Genomic DNA, 21440 nt, shown 5'->3' on the forward strand with positions numbered 1-21440 from the left:
CACGCGCCGTTTACGTATAATTCTTTTTCGCTCTAACGTGTTTTGTCTCTTTTTTAGATGCGCCAATTTATATTTGTTGTATTGTATGGTTATTGAGCTTCCTACTTCCAAGTATTTTATGATGATTTGAAGAATACTAGGTTATTATAGCAATTATTGCTTAATTCGCCAATTAGGTATTCAAATTTCATTGAGATAGATGACATTGTAAATGTCCTAATTTTCGAAATACTAATATAGTTTATTGTTATGCATGTTAAACTTTTGGTTTTTAATTAAGGTACAATCAATAGCAAAAGTTGATGAAATATGATGTAAGTAAATAAATTCAATACTAATGAACGGAGTTTCCGTCAGAACTGTTTTGACTTGTACTGGTATATAGTTGTACTGTATTTTGGTTCACATATTTTTGATTAACGCGAACTCCGTTGATTTTGATAATGTATTTATGCTATTTTTTATAGATTTAGAAAAACGACTCCCGCTTTAAAGAATTTAAACCTTTCACAAACATTCACATCACAATGCACAAAGACACCCAGACTCGAGACAAGCATTCGTGAACCACACAAATCCTTGTCCTACGCAGGAATCGAACCCGTGAGACGTCGCGCTCAGTAGTTTTGGCGTCGCGTGGTGACCTCAACCACTCGGGAACTGGCTATTAACTGTCCAGTATGTAAATATATTTTTCTATTCATTATGAATGACAATTCTATTATTTCCACAACTAACCCTTTGGGAAATAATGATAGTGGCCATAATAAAGAACTCACAAAGATCTAGAAAATCCAAACTATTACAAAAGGACCTTCACAAGTTCAGTCGTCCGTAACATTTTATCTGACAAACTTTACAAGTTCATTGAAGCGTTTTTATTTATTAAGAAAACTTGTGATTTATATACAAAGGAGTTTTTATTAGTTCCATAATTGACTAGACAATTTCTTAAGGCTTATTTAGACGATGTGAGAAATGTCATACAAGTTGTAATACATTGCTGGGCGAAACGGCAATAGCAACAGAAGTGACAGACCATTGACGTCAATGTACCGCAACGTGCATGTTATTTCTCGCACAGTCTAGAACGGTTTTTACTGTCTAAACAGACGCCAGTAGTAGGGTGATTCTCCGGAAAAAAGTAGAACAAGTTAAAAACGTCATTATCCTCACCACACTTTCGATTCTGCAGATTGATGTATTCTATATTATTTTTATCCAAGTTCGTAAAGTACTCGGGCTATTAATAGACGACTTAAAAATTATAAAAATTTAGTACTACAGTTACTTAGACCAGTTGGTGAGGATAATGACGACGTTAACTTGTGTTATTTTTTTCTGGAGAATCACCCAGTAGTCGTTAAAAGAAGAAAATGTCTCTTCTTAATTTAAGTTAATAATTGCTATCAATTTTCAACACACTTCTCACTCCATTCAAATTTTGTAAATTGTATTGTCGTCGGGTTTGAAATCACCCCGAAAATTTCATCCTGCTAGGTTATTGGGAAGTGTAAACAAATAGAGTTGCAAAAATCTAACCAGAAACCAGAACGAGAAACAAACAAGAAAAGTGAGTGTATAAAAACGTGGGCAAATAATTGTATACTTAATATAAAAAAAATGATAGCAGAAAATAACCTCATCAAGTGCTTAGGAATGTGATATCTGGAATATTCAATTTCCTGTATCAAACATTAACAGCTAAAACGAAGATATATTAACCGTTTTAAATGCCGGATAGTCGTAAATATAAATAAACTAATAGGATCTAATACTTGCAGGGTGTCTGCTAGATTATTAAGCTTTAAAAATGCTGACGTCTCTATTTGCATTCAAGTTTTTAAGAGCCATTTCACATTTTTTCCCGAATTGTTAAGACTTTGAGCTTCTCTATTACCATCTTAGGTAATACCTAGAGTTTATTGAACGAGTATAAAATGTAGGTTAATCTTTTATATTGACGTTTAATGAAACACATTTACTAAAATCGCTTTGTTTTATTTGTAATGACCCATCTCCCACAACCATTTTACTGAAAAATTGCCGCAGAGTCAACTTCGGAGTCCTGAATCTATCAATAATACTCATAAATGAAACTTAAAAAAATACATACAGGGTCAGACATGTATTTTTGTAGACGTTTAATGAAATAGATTCCTGAATTTTATTACCATTAATGAGTAAAAAAATAAATTCTTCGACCAATTTTTCACTTTTATTTTGTTTTTTATACGTGTTTTTTGGTTGAAATACGAAGTAATTGTGAAAATAAAATTATTCCAAAATAATCTATGTTCTTTAGACAATCGAACCCTATAGTTATTTTGACAATATTTGCATAAATTTTGTCAAAATATCAATTTGAACATCAGTCTAAATCACAATAAATTACTAAACGTAAGTGTGCACCGATCAGAACGGCGCGAGCGCCCGTCGAGGAAGGACCTGTGCAATTTTTTCCGTCGTCCCGATTTCCGAGCGCTCACGAAATAAAGTGAATATTATACTACGACCACATAATTTTGATCCGCTTTGCATTTTTATTTTTCGTAAGTTAGATTTTGTTTGTTTTCACATATTGTTAATATGTGTTTTTTTATGTAAAATGATTATATATTTTTTTATTAATTGTTTGTAATAAGTAAGTAGGTATATCAGTTGTCTGGTTAAATATATTTATTTTTATATTTTATTTTATTTTTTTTATTTTATATTTAACATTGATTTATATGTAGATATCGGAAATTAATAGCTATTTTTTTTTGCATTTTAGAATGAGAAACCGTCTAAACCGCATGGAAGAGGGTAGCACTTTTGTATTTGATCCGACGTAGACGACAAGGAAACACCGGCCCCATTGTACATCCACCCCGTGTTCTATTTTACCATTTTTTTATAAGTATCATTTGCTATAAGTATTTTACATAATACCTATCAGTGTTTCTTTGTTTATTCTATTTAGCGTAATGTATAAACGCATTACGCTAAATAAAATATTCAATTTTTCATAATCTATAATTTTTACCAAAACATATTACAATAACGGCTCAAGATTGTTTCGTCGGTCTTGACTCTCATGTTACACTGTTTAAATTGCATTGGTGTGACTCGCTACGCACACATAGACAATGACGCACTCTTTTGCCTAAACTTGAGCGCAATCATTTTGTGAAATGGCTCTTAATGACAGTTAAGAACTTTATAGGGTTGCTCCAGAAAGTATACAAAATGGCCGATTTTTGCTTACAGTTGGTACATGAGACAGTGTTAGTAAATTAGTTAATTTTGACGACCATCGTGGTCGAGTGGCGTACGCACCGGTTTCAAGGAGTCGCTAGCTCTGAGGTCCCGGGTTCGATCCCCGGTCGGGTCAATGTAAAAATTAACATTTCTACATTGTCTCGGGTCTGGGTGTTTGTGGTACCTTCGTTGTATCTGAATTCCATAACACAAGTGCTTCAGCAAATTACTTTGGGTTCAGAACAATGTATGTGATGTTGTCCGCATTTAATTATTATTATTATTTATTATTATATGCAGAGTTAAGAACATTTAATTTTAAAAACATATTAAGCAAACATTAACTTCGCCTTTTAAATCTCACATTTATTTACTTAGTACAGTAATAATATGTAATATGATAAAAAGACATATTATCTTTTATAGTAAATGGTACCTATAATTGAGGTTAAAAGGATGTGCAATTGGGTCTTGGGAAACTTGTTTTCCGAATATTAAGTTTTTTGAAAAGGTGCTATAGTATTTAATACATGTACACAGGTAAGTTGAAAACAGCTAAGTACTTCGAAACTTTAAATTTCTTTTATGGGAAAAAACAGTACACCTAATTCGATCGTTAATCACAGTCAGATTACAAAATATTTCCACATGCGGACCTTAGGACCAGATGAATTTTTTTTTTTTTACAAAACTTAAACAACACGAATCATTACTAAGAGACATTTATAAATAAATTATAGTTGAACACGCGATAATACAAGCGTCGATTGGGTTTGATGTTCAGATAGTCACAAAGTCACCAGCGTGCGTGCGTTTCATGATTTATCCGCTAGATGGCGCTTGCATGCTTATCTAAAAATTGCTATTACGACATAATATATATTTTTGATTAAAAATTAATGATTTATAGTAAGAAAAAAAGTTGTATAGGTTGTTTTCAATCAAATAAGCCATGCAAATATAACGCCTTTAAAACCTATTTTAAAAGAAATTCAACTAAAAAAACGTTAACACGTAATTTGCCTAAAGAAGGATGGCGCAAATGAGGTAGGTATTTTCGGACCCAACTGGAGTCCTTAATCATGAGCTGACGCGGTGGGGTCGACACTAGTCGGGAAATCCTAATAAATACGCGTGAATAAACCGTTGCATCATTTAATAATTAATCATGCTCACGATAGTTACTATCAAGATATAAATGGGTACTAGTTAACTAAATTGAATAAAGAAACTGCTTCAACTGTTTTAGTTCAATATCTAGTAATCGCATTAAACTGAAAAATAATAACATTCCATTATGGCTTGGCGGTTCATAAACTACTTAGATTTACTAAGAATTTCGCTTAAAGACAATCTTTTGTACCTTACTCAGGCATTTGTAAAGACTCTTAATGAGAAATAGCTGTAACGTGAGACTGAAAATACTTAACGAGCAGACCAATGACGTCATAAGAAAAGCCTTTGTTTCCATTTGGTGTTGTTGTTTTAGTACTCCAAGCAAAGTTGATCAAGTACGTAGGTTTAAAGTCATATATAGCATCGAAATTTCTAGGATGATCTTTTTTAGTCTAAATTTTTATCATTTTCTTCATGTGAAAAAATAGATAATTTCTTTAAAACACATGCGAGTTTCCTATTCAAAGTGAAATTATATGGCTTAGGGCAAACGTCATTTGTAAAGAATTTTTTTTTATTTTTAAATTGGACAAGGAACATCCTACTACTAAGATAGCCCACATGCGATGTTTCTAACATTTTCTATTTATCACCATGTATCCCAACCACGGGTGTGGAGTACCGATAAATTTAATTAAAGGACGTCTCACAATAATATCGCGTTTCACTATTCTATTCATAATTATCTTCAGCCGAACACTGAAGGGTTCCTGTACTTCATTGTATTAAAATTGTTATATACTTTGTTAGGGGTATTCTCTTTATTCCATATATTGAGAGAAAACGGGTCCCATTACCGAAAATTATATCTTGTTTATGAATTTGTAATCAATCCAATTCTGCATGACTAGCCGAGTGGTTAAGGTCACCACGCCAAACGCCACGTCGCGGGTTCGATCCCCGCGTAGGAGTCTAGGTGTCTTTGTGCACGTGACTTGAATTTTTGTGGAACCCCTCGTGAAACAAGGATTAAATTTCTTAATGCGGGAGACCTTTGAAAAAAAAACGTATTTTACCGCTTCGACACTTTATCGCAGACCTAGCTTGCTATAAGGCCTTCCCAATGCAAATCTATTCAAACTCGTCAACGGTTGTCAAGGCAACTCAGTCAATCATTTCAGTTTGAAAGTGCTTCGGCCGTGGTCTACCATCATGGATCGGGTTCGTCAAGGGCGCGCGTGGGCTAGTGAATGTTGGCGCCGCATAGCAGACCCCAATTAATGGGAACTATTTAAATGTGACTAAGTAATGGTGATAGGTTGTGTTGTAAATAAGATTTAAGATTGTCTCCGTAGCTTAAAGGTTTGGCTTAGCGAGTATTATTGAGGGTTAGCGAGCTTTTCGCTTGTAGACATAAATCAGCCTTAGATTTCCAACGACGTAGCTAACGTTTACGATGTTAAATATTGTTAAACATATTTGAACTAGGGTGTGTCATCATTATAAAGTAATGTTTAAGATACATGTCGATAAAGGGCTTATTTAGGATGTGCATTTGTAATTATTTCATCACCCGTTCTAAGAGTGAAAACTGATTTTAATATATGGGGTACCTATCGTTTAAATCATCACTTCGAATTGAACATGAGTTATATTTATACAAAAAATGTTCATATTTTCGGAGAATTCTTAGTCCGTTTTTATTTAACTTTAAGGGTGTTATCAGACGACATACATATCATGTGCAAATGTGTTATGCAATGTTTTAGAATGTGTGTCAAGAAAGTTATTTCACTTTGAGTTACAAAAATTCCCTCTTAAAACACCTGTGACTACCTTAGCAATGTTTTTACTTGCCTGACTTGGTTTTGCTGCATGTCGCTTTGAGCAAAATGCTACGTTTAATTATTTAAATATTAACAATCCTCTGCTTCTCATTTTGTATGTTACTTGAATTTTAGTTCACAATTTTAATTTTTCACTCCTGGGAAATACTTCGTAGTACATGTGTAGACAAAAATTTGAAACTATAGAAAGTTGTTTTATCGCGAATTGGAGCGTTGCGATTTGAAATTTGGATCTTGTATTTGTCAAAATAATTTAGTAATTCTAGTCGGGATACTCCGATAAATACTCTTACAATTAAACCGTTATAATATTTAAGTGTGCATCATAATTTAAGTTACTAAACCAAATTTCTTTCGCGGAATAAGAAGTGTTTTAGAATAATCAAAAAAAGAATTAACATTTTCAAAAAGTCTTCATAAAATATTAATTAAAAAGTTCATTGGTTATCAGTTTACTTCACCTAAAACTTCTAATACATAAAATATACTTCACATGTACTTACATAAGCCTTAAACTTATTAAGCCTTGATAAATCCATAATTACTCAAGCTTACGAAATAAAAGTGGGTGCGCTCAAATCGATTGAGAAAAACATTGGTAGCCATTAGTAACACCAGTACACACTATAAATCAATATCAAAATAAAAGGTCCAACAGGTAGCTACACAACATAGCTGGTAGCTACACTAGCTACATTTCAAAGGCGTGTATGTATGTACCAACCTTTACGTCTCGTGCCGCGTGGGTGGACGATGCACTGTCGCTACAATACAGCGGCTGGTAGAAGGACCACATTGTACTCATAATATTCTATATTATTTTATATTTAAATGTTCTTATTTGATATTTTTTTTACTATACGTTGTCAGCTTGGTTTTTGGTCCTTTGGTACGTGAAAGTTTTTATACGTGAACGCAGTTTGGTTTGTTTTTTTATTTAAGGTTATCTAAATGAATAGTGTGAAGTGGTAACACAGATGATATAAAAATTTAGGGTGACGAATATTTGAAGATGAAGTTTGCCTGCAACTAAATGATGTGACGTCAAAAAAGTTTGGTATCTTCTTTAAATTTGTAATAGTTACTTTTTGTTCATTCAGGGAAAATTAAATAAGTTAGAGATTTTTTTTTGTCTTTGACCGACGCGTTATTGTATGATCCACAAATGTCATTTTCATTAAAAGAAACATAGACTTAAACACATTTAACACCAAGGACTTTGTAAGTAATTCAAATATAATTCGTTGGATTTTGAAAGAGTTAACGTTCTGATACTTTTCTGTTTAGTGATGTTTTTTTGTTTATCCGATACTCGAAGGATTTCTGCTTCGTTAGCGAATATTACACGTCTTGCCAACTTATCATGTTCGACATCAAAATACTAGTTCAATACTATCCTTATTTTTATCTTATTACATGATTTTGGTCCTTTCTCTGCAGTAGTTACGGGTTTATGATCCTTGATGCCTAGATTCGATATTAAATTTGAATTTTGTTGGCGTTTTCGACGCCAAAAATATATTATTTTAATATAAGTAGTTAAGTATGCAGTTTATAGACATAACTTTGGAAATAAGTAAATAAATCAATATTTTTGCATAAAAAGATCTGAAATTTAGCTTAGTCCGAAACTAGTTACTTAACCCTCGTAAATTTTCGTGATTATTCAATAAATATTTATTATAATAAATGTAAGCTTGAAAACAATAGTTTCATAAAAGAGGATGTTGATAAAGAAGGATTTTACTCAGCGGTGAAGCAAATGTGGGCCTATATTATGAGATGACTGGTAGACAGTGTCTCGGGCATAAAGTCCGCCATTGCACATTTTGTATTTAATTTTTGGATTTAATAAAAAAATACCTACATATAGGCAGTGTTTGCTTACGATCAGATGAACTTCGTTAAAATAAACAAAACCACATTCTGATGAGATGTTTCTGAGTTTCTAAATAATATTACGACCCAGAAACATCAAAAGAAAAGTTATTGATTACATGTTTGTCAAAAGTTTCGCAACGAACGAAACCGATCGGTTGTCCATAACAGTACTCTTACTACCAGCTCTTTAAGTTAAAAAAAAAACAACCGTGCAAGCAAGACGGCACTTATCAGTGTAGAGCGCTATCTTGCTCGCACAGCGGCGACAGTCCACTCTTTATAAGTTCGTGGTACAGGCAGTGTTCCTAATAACAAGTTGTCGAACATTAATTAAAGAGGAAGCATGTGTTTGACGAATTGCCCCAATCATGCCTTAATAGAATTCGTATGTTTCCGGAAGATGCTCATATACAGGGTGGTCAATAATATATTTGATTGAATAATGATTATAGCTTCAAAATAATGATTAAATGTATTAGATGGTAGTATTTTTCATCTGATATGATTGTTGAGTAATAATATTATTTTGTTTGAGATATTATTTTTACTTTATTAATAAAAAAAATACGGGTTTCTGAATAGGTGATGAAGAAAATGCTTTCTTGTTTTAATCAATATCTAAAAAACGGTATTTCTATTAAATTTCAAGTTAGTATTTCTTATTTTCTTTTGAAATTGAATCAGGCAATTAGTTTCAACTATTTGTAAGCGCTTTTGAAGCTTTTGATCGTTAACTCTTTGCGAAAACAAAAGTAAAAATTAAATTGAAAAGCGTCTAATCACGATATTGTTATTTCATTTACTAAAATTAATCTAAATAAAAAATGTAAACGATATTGAACAAGGTTTTCAATCTGAAATATTTATAAAAAACAGGGTAAAATATTAATAGTGACGACCTCCGTGGTCGAGTGGCTTACACACCGGTTTCAAGGTGTCGCTAGCTCTGAGGTACCGGGTTCGACCCCCGGTCGGGTCAATGTAAATATTCACATTTCTACATTGTCTCGGGTCTGGGTGTTTATGGTACCTTCGTTGTATCTGAATTCCATAAAACAAGTGCTTAAGCAACTTACTTTGGGTTGAGAGCAATGTATGTGATGCTGTCCACATTTATTTATTAATTTATTTTATAGTTTCTACTACTAAAAAAAAAATCGTAGTATAAGTATTATTCGTAGGTATCATAGGCTATACTGTAATTTATAAAAAATAACACCGAAAAGCGAAAAAGCACGAGACAGCTATATTTCAATAAAACTTATTGCTGTTTGTCAAAAGAAGCACCCTGTATATACTTTTTTCACATAACCAATCATCTATTAATTATTTAAGTTATTTAATAAATTGACGCATGCATATGTAAAAAAGCAAGTGAGTTATGTACTACCATTATTCAAAATCTTTTATAATTTTTCATTTATTTAAATGTTATAAAATAAAATACATTTGTAGATTATTTTAATAAATTGCTCCAATTAATTAATGTTATGTAAAAAAACTTTTTGTAGCAAATTAATGAATTGCTTTGATATTCTTTTATTAGATCATCAGATAAAAAAAAGCTGTGCTGCAATATATTGTTTTTTACTTAATGGACTTTTAATATGTTGTTAATTATAAATAGAATTTCATATAATTCTTAAAGACTCTAATTGAATCATTCAGTTCAGTTTTCTTATTAATATATGACAAGCATTAATAGTTACTTATTATATATTTAAATATTTTCCGCTACAAGACATATCATAAAGCAAAGAAAAAAATATATTTTTGGTCAGTGACTTCTGTAGGTTAGTTGGTAAAGCGACTTAACCAACAAAATCAAAAATCAAAATAAAAAGTTTTTGTTTCTAGTAGGCCTGACTAAGGAACGTTAGATTACAAAGTCAAAATCAAATGCTTTATTTCAATTAGACCAGTGTATGGTACTTTTGAACGGCAAACAATTTATTTATACAATATTAAAATCTAAAATGTCTCCTATTGAAGCTACAGCTCGTTCGGAAAGTAGATTCTCACAGTAGAGTTACTAAGGATGGAGTATACTAGTGACTCCGTATTCAGTTTCTCAGAATGTTATTTCTATGGGGAACCTGCAAGAATCCCCAACTTCAACTTATACATGAGTCCCAGGATCGACTCCTGTTCGGGGTTGATTTTTTTTTCTTTAACAAGCCAATTCTGAAGTGACATATGAGTTCGAAACAATTTGTCCAGGTAGACACAAAAATAACAAACTTTACATTTATTTTTAACATGCATCAGTGCATTTTAATGTAATAATATTATTAGTAGCAATGTAAACATCGAAATCTGTCATCATAAACGTGAAGCAAGAGTCAATCAAAAAGTCTTAAAACTTGCCTCTTTGGCGCATGTCAACTACTAGCGAATAGACCTACATCCTCCCAGCAACAGTAATCCTAATGTGGAAAAGAGACACTGCTCTACCTGTAATATGGCATCTCGCTCGCACAATTGCAAAAGACTTATATTAAAAGGTGATGGTCGACTCCCCTAAAAATATATCTCGCCGATGACAAAACCTGGTTAGGGAAACAAAATAATGTTTTGTTCGTTTGACGTTCGCTTTTATTTGCAGTCTGTCTCAAAGAGGACAAACAGATCCTTAGTAATCGATTTATGTGTTTAGTGGTTGATGTTCAGATTTGCTGGTAGTGTGTTTTCATTCAAAAGTAACCGGTCAAGAGTTAGTCGGGCTTGCAACGATGAGGGTTTCGTGCATATGGGCTAAAGAAAATCATTTTTAAAAGAGGATTTTCAACATCAAATTTATGATTGTGTATTCCGTACTTAGATTTTGATTCTTATTTTTGTTTTTTGTTATGTCCGGCTTCAGAAAAAAATCTCCTGAGAAATTTTCAAAAGGGATTCATGGGATACGGCCTAGAGTCGAAGAGTCAGACAGACGGACAGACTGACAGAAGGTCAGACGAATAGATAGTGGAACCTTTATAATAGGGCCTTTTTTGTACCACATCTCTTGCAAATAAACATTTACTTTGCTAACTTTTTTATCCTTTGGAAACAGAATATCTAGATATTGAGTGACATAACCTAAATTACTCATACGTTTTTCGTCTACATAATTTACGATCTTCAGACTTCCATTATTTATTCAGCATTAAGACGATTCAATATTCAATAACTTATTTCGTCAGTTTTTTACCCCTTGAAGAGTATTTCCAGTAGCTACCCGAACATTCTTCTCGGCGACGCATGCAATGTAAATATAATTATTGGAGGTACTTTAAGTGTAGTCAATGGGTATTGAAATAACACCACGCTTAAGCAAATACTATTTGTGTATGCTAATGGACTGGGAGCGTTGAGATATGTAGGGTTGTCAAAATTGTTCTTAAATTTTAGGTCGGTTTTTGGGTACTGGTTTAAAGGGTTATTAAAGTTAAAAAAATGGATTTCATTTTTGTTTTAGTGTGATGAAGAATGTATGACTCATTTGTCATGAATTCTTTCTCTCTTGAGCTAAAAAAAATTGTAGACTTTTAACTGCGAATGGGTGTGTTAACCAGGCGACTCTACTTTTCAAATTATGGAAGGTTACAGTTAAAATTCCTTTTTTTATAATCATTATTATTACTTAATGAGACATGGATAATCGTTTATAAAGCATGTTATTATTATTTTACAGTCGAATATTAAACTTTATTTAAAAAAAAGCGTAAGAGTTTCATAAATTCATTTTGTCGCGAGCGATAAAAAAGTTTAAAGTGACAACCCTGCTACACTTGACAGTGCGAAGCCACTGATGAGCGGTTAGCTATCTTCATAGGGTATTTACAGTTACACTAATAAACATCTCACATTGTGACACTCAGTTAAGTGTTAGATATGAGATGTGCTCTTATATTCCGAGAGTGGAAAACCTATGATAATATTGTATAAGTATGAGTTTTATTTTTATTTATTGTAAAGTTCTGTCACTATGATTTTCGAGCGATAAGATTTTAGTTCGGAAATCAGAATTGCTTAAACGCATAAAACTTTTTGAAGATACAAGACACTTGTTTTCTCTTGTTCATCCTATAGTTTACTAATCGACAATGTTTTATTTAGGCCACCTTTTATTAAAAGAAAACACATTTAAGAAGTAAAAACAAAGAAATAATAATTTGAGCAGTAATTTTATTTTAAACATAACTAAAAATATTAGGGCTGTCTTTCACAAGGAATATGAGAAAGCAACCTTTATTTGAGTTAAAACATACGTTCGTTATGTATTAATGTTTTTTCATTGTTGACAACCCTACACCCAATACGTAGTCCAACCGTCTATCTCGTATCGGTACAGTTATTTTAAATAATTCAAACGCGTGCCACTGAAGGCTCCAAAGAATTAGCATTTCATTTCTTACAAACGAGGTTAAATACTTTTTCGTTTTAAAAAGTAGACTTGACAGGAAGTTTGGCGGTAATATTTGAATTTGGAACGCTCGGTGACATCTTTATTACTGGCCAGTTTATTTAATTGTGACATAACGGTTAATGTGGGGTTCGCCTTTGGGAATTCAAATTGTGATATTATATTCTGTTAGATCTCAACTTGTATGGTATTATAATAATTTGTATTTTGTACATCAAATTTTGCTTATATTTGCGTACATAATATTTCATTTTAGTTAGTACTATTAAATTTACTTTAGAACAAAGTAATGGTTTTAGAACAAGAATATTTAGTATATTTACGCTCGTTTCTAACAATTTCATAGATTTTCGTAAGCGGTAGCAAACTCTTTTGGTAATAACAAAGACTATGTTGTATCCCGAAAATGAGAACTTGCCTTGCCATGGCCAACAAATATTATTATTAAAAAAAAAAAAACGAGTAAGCCCGTTTGGCAAAATACAAAATAAAAAATAAAAACATAATAATCTAATATTCTAATGGTATATAGAATTTATTTCGATACATTACACCGCTGAATATATGGATATACGCAGAATATACGGGTTTTGCTTAATAGTATATAGATATTGCAAATATTTAGGTAATTTGGTTACCACGTGCAAATTTTAACTGAAAACATTTTTAACGTTATTTACGTTAAACTAGGGTGAATTATTTTGGGTTTAGGTTCTCATTACTGTAAACAAAGGAATATTTTAAAACGATCTTAGGAAACTGATTATTGAAAGTTTTTTATGTAGATTCTTGTTACTCATCCTATTTCGATATTTTTAACCATATAATAATTAAAGTTGGGAAGCAATTTATATGTGTTAACAGTTTCGTGTCAAATCGACAGCCTCAAAACTGAAGTTTCAAACCTTATGCTTTATTTTTTCTACGATCGTATAATTTATAAATGTAATTGTATAAAATTCTATAACTAACTAAACAGTATTTCAGAGTTACCACATAATAAAATCAGCCGAATTAAATCAAACTAAATATATAAAGATGTTCCTTTTAAAAACATATTTACGCTCGTATATCTCAACCGATATGAAATGAAGTCGGATGCCAATTGTGTTTTCAATCGATGTAACAACAGCTCATGAATGTTTACGAGGGGCACAGATGACAAACTCTTTTGATTCATACCTCCATTGTGATGTGTGAGTTTAATTGTGAAATAAGGTCGACCTGTTTTGTACTGAGTAGGATGGTCAGAAGATCCAGTCGTATGAAGGGTGTTTTATTAAATTATCGGCAAAATAAATTGTTTGTAATCCCTACTTATCCCTACTTAATATTATAAATGCGAAAGTAACTCTGTCTGTCTGTCTGTTACGCTTTCACGTCTAAACCACTGAACTGATTTTAATGAAATTTGGTACAGAGATAGAGTTGACCTTGAGAAAGAACATAGGATAGTTTTTATCCCGGATTTTTGAAGAGTTCTCTTGGAAACGCGAAGCCGCGGGTGAAAAACTAGTCTTTAATATTCATTCTTCTTACTTGCACGTAGTGATAGTAGCAATAGAATTAATACATTATCTGTGAAAATTTCAAGTCCTTATCATAGTTCATTAGATTCAGAAATGTGACTGACGGTCAGAAAGACAGCGGAATCTTATTAATCACAGGGACAGTTTTCAGCCTTGATACGGAATGGAATCAAACCAATTTCGAAAGTTAACTTGCAGATTAATTCGAAATTACCTACCATTTACTACCTACTATTTTTTTTTATGAATCAACGCATACAACGTTTGTTAAAAGTAGTCCTTCTGTTCTCTATGTTATGTAGCTTACTTCAAACCAGTGTTCTGATGTATGTGATAGATCAAATTCGGTATATAATGCTATGAAGGTATGTGCAACTGAATATAATAAACCTCTTTTAATAGCCGTATGAACCTATTAATAGGTCGAAGTTCCAGTAAAAATATAAAGGAATTGGAATTCCGTGTATAGTTGTTATATCATTTCATGGCATTGGAATACGTTGGATAACTTACATTTTGAAAATAAATTTTAAATTTAATTCAGTTTTACTTAGTTTTCATTCTGTGTGAAATTAATTCTTTTTAATTGAAGCCCTCGTGCTAAAGCTAGATTTATTTTAGAGCTTGTCCTAGACGGGATCGAGCCCGCGACACGTCGTTCATTGTGGGTTCGGCGTGGTGACCTCAACCGTACAGCTATCCGTGCAGTCAACTTAGTGAGACGTCTCTACACAGCTGGTAATGTGATCTCACTCTCACAATAGCACAAACGCAGTCCTACTCATAGTTGCGTCCTGCTTCCACAATGACGCAGGGTGGACCTCAAAAGCTCACACCACCTCTGTTCTCCTATCAAACATTCTTAAACGGCCTTAAGACTTAAAGACACTTGGAATATTCTCGAATGATTTATAGAGTCAAGTCGACAAGTGCGAATAGGATTTTAATATCATATTAATTATACAATTGACAGCTTCAGAAACATTTATTAGCGCTTGCATTAATGTCTTTTTGTATGCAAATGTGTTTGCATGTAATAAATCTTTGATCATTCTTACTTGGAATTCGGCTTTCGATGCGTTTAATTTGTCTTTGTGTATGAGATATTGGCTTATAACTTGATATTTCTATTTTGGTAAGGTTGTACCTGTTTACATGAATTTATAACTTTGGGCGGTTCTTGTTTGTTTGTTTCAAAATATTCTTGAATTTATGTTGGTGTTCTGAAGGATTGTTCTTTCATGATAAAATTGTTTATTTGCATTAAAGTGGTAAGTTATTTGTTGTTTAATAAAAATAAGTGTACAGCATGTTTTGCTGTTGCAAAAATTTCAAAAGATATAGCATTAAAAGGGAAAAAATAATATGATTTGAACATTCCATTTAAATAAGTATTGTCTTAATAAAGGTGACGTAAATTTCAAATCATTTACGAATTACAATCAGTTGACAGAAAAAAAACAGTAAAATAACTATAATATTACAATCAAATCATTAAAATAACTTCAAAAAAATTTTTCGTCACTATATCATTATGACATAGTAGATTGTACCTATGTTACACTAAGTGATAATGAAAAGAAAATTAGCGTTTAATAACTACCTAAAAAGAACCATATTATTTAAGTTTTAGAAGTATCAAGATTAGATATAGAGTAAGATTTACAAAGAAGTTTTATTATTACAACGTGCAATGTTCAATTTCGATCAGGCATTTATTGTTTAAAGTATAAAATTAACGATAGTCTAAAACCTTAGTTAATTACGTTCTAATAACTGGATATTAAGCTTTCATAGCTTTTCTCAGAAATACATTAAGTTCTTAAATTACATCTTCATTTAGTAGATACAGAGGCTCTACCACTATCAAAAGTAATTTTAATGTTAGCCGTGGAAAAGAGACATTGCTCTACGCCGGGTGATGTGCTGTCTCTTTTCAACAACCGCAATATTATTACTTTAAGAGAAGGTGGTAGGCTGTGTGATACTGTCTTGAAAACCCATTAATTAGTAATTTGATCATCTAATATCAATGTTGGTACTAAACAACCTCGATACGTCAATCATGAAGTTTTACTTGGGTGAGAAAAAATAATATTTTTTTTTTCGATTTATGTAGTTCCAAATATTTTTCCTTATTTATCGTTATGTAAGTTTTTCGTTTATTGGTAGTGACTAATTTCTTAAGGGTTTTGTACCTAAACTGTAACGGAATTCAAGTTCTGTGGCTCCGCTGTTTGTTTGTTTACTTGTCTGTTACTGGGCTGTATCTTATGAACAACAATAGTTAGCAAGATATATTCTTTCATACAAATTGCGACCAATTGAGAGTGGCGTACGCACCGGTTTCAAGGTGTCGCTAGCTCTGAGGTCCCGGGTTCGATCCCCGGTCGGGTCAATGTAAAAATTCACATTTCTACATTGTGGTACCTTCGTTGTATCTGAATTCCATGACACAAGTGCTTTAGCAACTTACTTTGGGTTCAGAACAATGTATGTGATGTTGTCCGCATTTATTTATTTACTATTTAATTGCAAGCAATTTTGCATGGTAATGGATGAATGATGATATTTTCAAAAGAAATTAACGCAGCAACGTAATCGTCGTAAATGAACCTACAGATTAACAAACCTAGGCTTAAAGCTACAAGTAATAAACCAGTCTCAATAATGGACGTTTACAAATTGCTGTCAATGTTGACAATTTATTACTGCTATTGGTATTCAATATTCTTATGAGAAACAAGTAAATTAAACATGACGATTTGAGTTAAATCTTAGATTGGACATGAAACCTTGTCTTTACATGAGGATAAGTTGCTTAAAGCTCGCAGTTTTTGGTTTGCATCAAACCAATTCATCGTCAAGGTACCTGGTTTGATGAGTTTGTCAAACATTCATATGTTCAAGCTGGTTTATTTTTTTTAAGTTGCTTTATTTTGCACTACTTTTACCGTACCGTACCAAAAGGGTGAAATCGGAACTCTTTTGTGACTCCGCAGTAAGTACGTTCGTCCATCAAAAGGCCCCAAGGGTCTCATGAACCATGATAGCTAGTTTTTTATTTTCACAGATCAATTTTTTCTGTTGCCGCTATAACTGCATAATTGGGGTTTAGCAACAATAGGTACCTACAATCATAAAAATACCGGGTAAACAATTACTTTTCTCCATTTTTCGTATCCTAGGCCCATTTCATGGCCTTCAAACAGTTTTCTTTCAGATATTTATGTCCGTTTCTTATATTCGGAAATACGTATAAAAACTTGTAGGCAATCTAAAGCGAATCCTTTATTTGGGTTTCTATGGTAAATTGGTTTGTCAGAATAACATTTTTTTATCTCAAATAGGAAGATTTATGATACCTCTTTGTAAATGTATATATGGTATAATTGCTTTCTAGTAAATTACTTACCTACATACCTATGATAAAATAACACTTAAAACCTAATTACTGGGAGGCAATTACAAAATGCACGATAACCCAGTGGATAGAGGAGTATTCTAAGTCTAGGTACGTCCCACTTCTGAGCGCGGGGCTTTTTTTATGGTAATAATTATTAATATCTTTTAGTTATTTTTTTAAGTGACCTTATTTTTGGCCTATTTCTGGAGTTCCCGTAGATGGCGGTGATTCAGTCTATGTGAATAAAATATTTTTATTTACAGTAGAAAATAAGCCATTGTGCCTCGGTCTTTTCGATGGATGTAAAAATTAGCCAATCTATTCGGAAGCCAAGTCTCGTCGGGAGACTTTTTACTAATCACAAGATAAAACTATGTATCGATATTACCCAACCATAACTAACTCAGTCTCTCTTCCCCAGGGTCTCGCGATGTCGAGCGGCAGTTGTTCTGGGCCGGGAGTATGTGGGGGCGCGCGGCGTCGGCCTCCCCCCCCTCCGGAGCCAGCTCTTTCCCTCGCCGCAGACCTGAGCGAGCTGAGCCTCGACCAGGGTTATCACACGCTTGCAGACTGCGGACCCCCAAGAAGAAGAAGGGATAATACACTGAATGATGCGCTGTGGTTGAAGATATTGTCATATTTGGAGGTAGGTGAACTTTTTATTCGTGACTAAGATTGAAGCTGTTTAGAGGCTGTTAAGAGTATAAGTAAAAATGACCTGGAAATTTCTAATGCCTACTTGTTGCGCGCTATCTCGCTTCCAACTCTTTAAAAATTGCGACCTTCTGGTTCTCGAAAAAGTGTAATGAAGCACTATTCAGATGTTTTATGGATGCCGGTAATATTTTTAATTTTTCCCAGGATGGTTGGCCTACAAGTAGCGTGTGTATGTTAAGCTAAATTTGTTTACTCGCAATTTGAACGAAATGTACATTTTTGATCAAAGAACTGTTTTTCCTGTATATTTCAAAGGCATCAGATTCCTTGAAACTCTACAGTTCCACAAAGTTTCCTGTTGTAGTTAAAATGATCAAGTCTATTATTTTCGAGGATGAACAGAAAACGTCTTTTTGAATTCCCAGATTTAAAAGTTCTGAAGAATATTTGAATATATTTTCAGCCTTTCCCCGAAATAAATTGAATTTACTTTCCAATAACTGACTCTAGCTGGAAACAAAACAGTGTCACACGAAGACGGCTTACAACCAGACATCAATAGATGAACAATTATCGAAATCTTTGATTCTTCTTCTAATAACTCATGCATCATAAAATTCCAGGTGTCGGACTTATGTCGCATGTCTCGAGTATGTCGGAGATGGGCTCGGCTAACCACCCGCCTGATTACGAGGCCAGAAGTCTGGAGGAGAGTCAGGGCAGCTGGACCCCTGGAGATCGCAGCCCGATGTGCGGGCGCGAGAGCTGGACCTTGTGTCAATTCCGTTAGGGAGTGGAGGTCGAAGAACTGCGCGGTAAGGGTTTTTTATTTAGTAGGAACTTTATAGCTGAAAATGCACCCATAGGTTTTTAGCTGAAAGGGTAACCAAAAAGATGAAAACGATAGTTAGCACTTTGGAGCAAATTAATCTTATCATAATTTGGCATATGAAGTCCTGAATTTGGTGGTACTCGTCCTGAAGTACTGCAATTTCTCTTTATCTGACTATTATTATGTACTGTCTTAATGGGATATAGAGACCATGAAGAGTCAACAGTCAGTGAACAGTATAAACAAAAAACCGATACCGGCTATTAGTTCTTCACATTGCCTTTTGTGGGTGTATATGAAGATTCTAAAAACCAAAAAAATGTGCTATATTGTACCAACATCGGCCCAAAAGGGTTCCCTTGATAAATTCATAGTTCTAGTGCTCCACGAAAGAAGACAATTTGTAACAACACAGACTTTTATTATTTATCCAAGCCAATTTCCATCCAACGTGGTTTCACTTCCCTTTACCTTCAGTTCTTCATAAAGTTCGCGAAATAGTCGCAGAGAAAGCAATTAGTTTGCTTCGGAAAAAATAAATAGCATTAGAGTTGGAACAAACAATAATACAGTGTTTCGTTTGTTTATTTTGTCAAACGGGAACGGTCTACTAAACGGTGCTAGGCACAGGAGTATATATTGGAAGGTTAGACAAATATTTGGTGTTTGCTGAATCATGAATATTACAATGGAATTGCGAAATATTTATATAGTGTTTAGTATTTGTTGAGTAAGTAGCTACGTATTTAACACCATATTTATTGTTTTATACTTTTTTCTCATTGTTTTTTTAGGAATGTTTTTGACTGCAATTCAATTAGCTTAATCTTAATGATAGTTGGCCATATCCAGTTACATCCATAACACTCAATTTATTACTGAGTCCTTACAATGTCTACAAGGATCTAGGATTTTTGAACACACATAATAACGTTATCCTGCACGCATATAACAAATACTTTCTCGTTAACCCATCAAATATTTGATTCAAATTTCTGTAAAAGCTTAACCTAACGAATCACTCTAATGATGAATTGACGATTCAAATACACGTGATATTTTGAGTCCATGCCCCCTAGTCCATTTTCCGGTACATTTAAGGTTTTGTATGCTAATGTGGGATGAAACTCTGTCTAGGATCTCTGGTCTTCTGTTGTTAAGTTAACCTCTATTATCTGTCTCCAGGTCACAGTAGCGAGTGCGCAGCTGCTGGTGGCTACCTTCAGGAACCTGACGCACCTCGCCGTGACCGGCTCCAGCAGTATGGACGCCAGAGCCATGGCGCCTCTCATAACCGACCTCCCGGATTTGAGGCATATTGACCTTACAGGTTAGTGGGATATCTAAGGAAGACAGAAAAGAGAAGAGAGAGAGAAAAGAAAGAAGCAAAGCGTAGAAGTTCCAAGACTTCCTTTTGGTTTAAATATAAAGGGGCGACGCACTTAGGATTTTAATTCTTGTGTGACAGGAAGTTTCACAAACATTCAATCTATTCAAGTCAACACAACAGACTCAGAGCAAACCTTAGTGAATCATACAATGTTTGTAATAAATGGGTATCCAATCCGAACGACACCTCGTGCAATATTGGGTTTGTCGTAGTGATCTATACATTCGAGGAAATCTGAAATCCCTCCTCCCTTAAAGGAAATATATACTTATCCTTTTTGTAACAAAAAATAAAAGTTAACCTGGTCCGTCCGTTAGGTTTTCATGACCATTCCCAAGAGCACTACGTAGAAAAACTACTCTGATAGCGCTTTGATTTTATCCTAGATATCCTTTTGAGATATCAATGAAAGGCGTTATTGATATTTTTGTCTGTAGTTTTATTGTCTTACTGCTTAATGAGTTCTTACTCTGTTCTTCTCAAATAGGACCATCATATATAATTTATATATTCCAAAGAGATTTATTTAGCAGACTTGTTTACCGGTAGGCAATTTCAGTAACATTTCGTAAACATGTTTTTATAAAATTTTCGAAGACATTTCCCGTGTTATTTTGTACATTCAAGTATTCTGAACGTCTATTAGGATGACGTGTGACCTTTAATATACGAAGGTTCCACGAACTGCCGAACTTCAACAATATCTTCACAAACTTTAATGTTTAATGAAGAAACGAGTACTTACCTGTACTATACGTGGGTCTTCAAAATAACACGAAAATGAACCTTAAAACTACGACATAAAGATGATATCATAACTGTGTTCCTTGAGTTATTTATAGGTTAGGTAGGTACAGTTATTTTATGAAATACATTTTGTTTAATTAGAAAATAATGACACTATTCTGTTTTCTGATAACGAAATATGATTAGACTTTATTAAAACCTGTATTCAGAATAATTAGCCAGTACTGGCTAATAATTCTGAATACAGTTTCTACACAGTATTTTTTACATAGTCAACACACCTCGAAACCACATTACAATAAGTTTAATTATGTGCTTAAGGTTTTTTGAGTAACTTCGTCTTTTGTCAAGTGTTTGAGCTACTCAGAGACAAATCTCCCTAGC

General features: G+C 33.3%; 1 protein-coding gene across 2 annotated transcripts in view; it reads left to right on the plus strand.

Annotated features, from left to right (window-relative positions):
• Positions 1-21440, plus strand: part of LOC113499280 (F-box/LRR-repeat protein 7-like) — a 72078-nt gene that overhangs the window by 39152 nt on the left and 11486 nt on the right. The window contains exons 2-4 of one of the 2 annotated variants that reach the window (XM_026879698.1): positions 17852-18076; positions 18711-18902; positions 20105-20249. In XM_026879698.1, coding sequence (XP_026735499.1) covers positions 17861-18076; positions 18711-18902; positions 20105-20249 — 553 coding nt within the window. In that variant the 5' untranslated portion in view covers positions 17852-17860. Of the gene's footprint in view, positions 1-17449; positions 18077-18710; positions 18903-20104; positions 20250-21440 lie in introns of those variants that run through there. The other variant, XM_026879697.1, reaches the window with a different exon arrangement.

Source organism: Trichoplusia ni, chromosome 12 (genome assembly GCF_003590095.1).
Source record: "Trichoplusia ni isolate ovarian cell line Hi5 chromosome 12, tn1, whole genome shotgun sequence".
NCBI classification, from domain to species: Eukaryota; Metazoa; Arthropoda; class Insecta; order Lepidoptera; family Noctuidae; genus Trichoplusia; species Trichoplusia ni.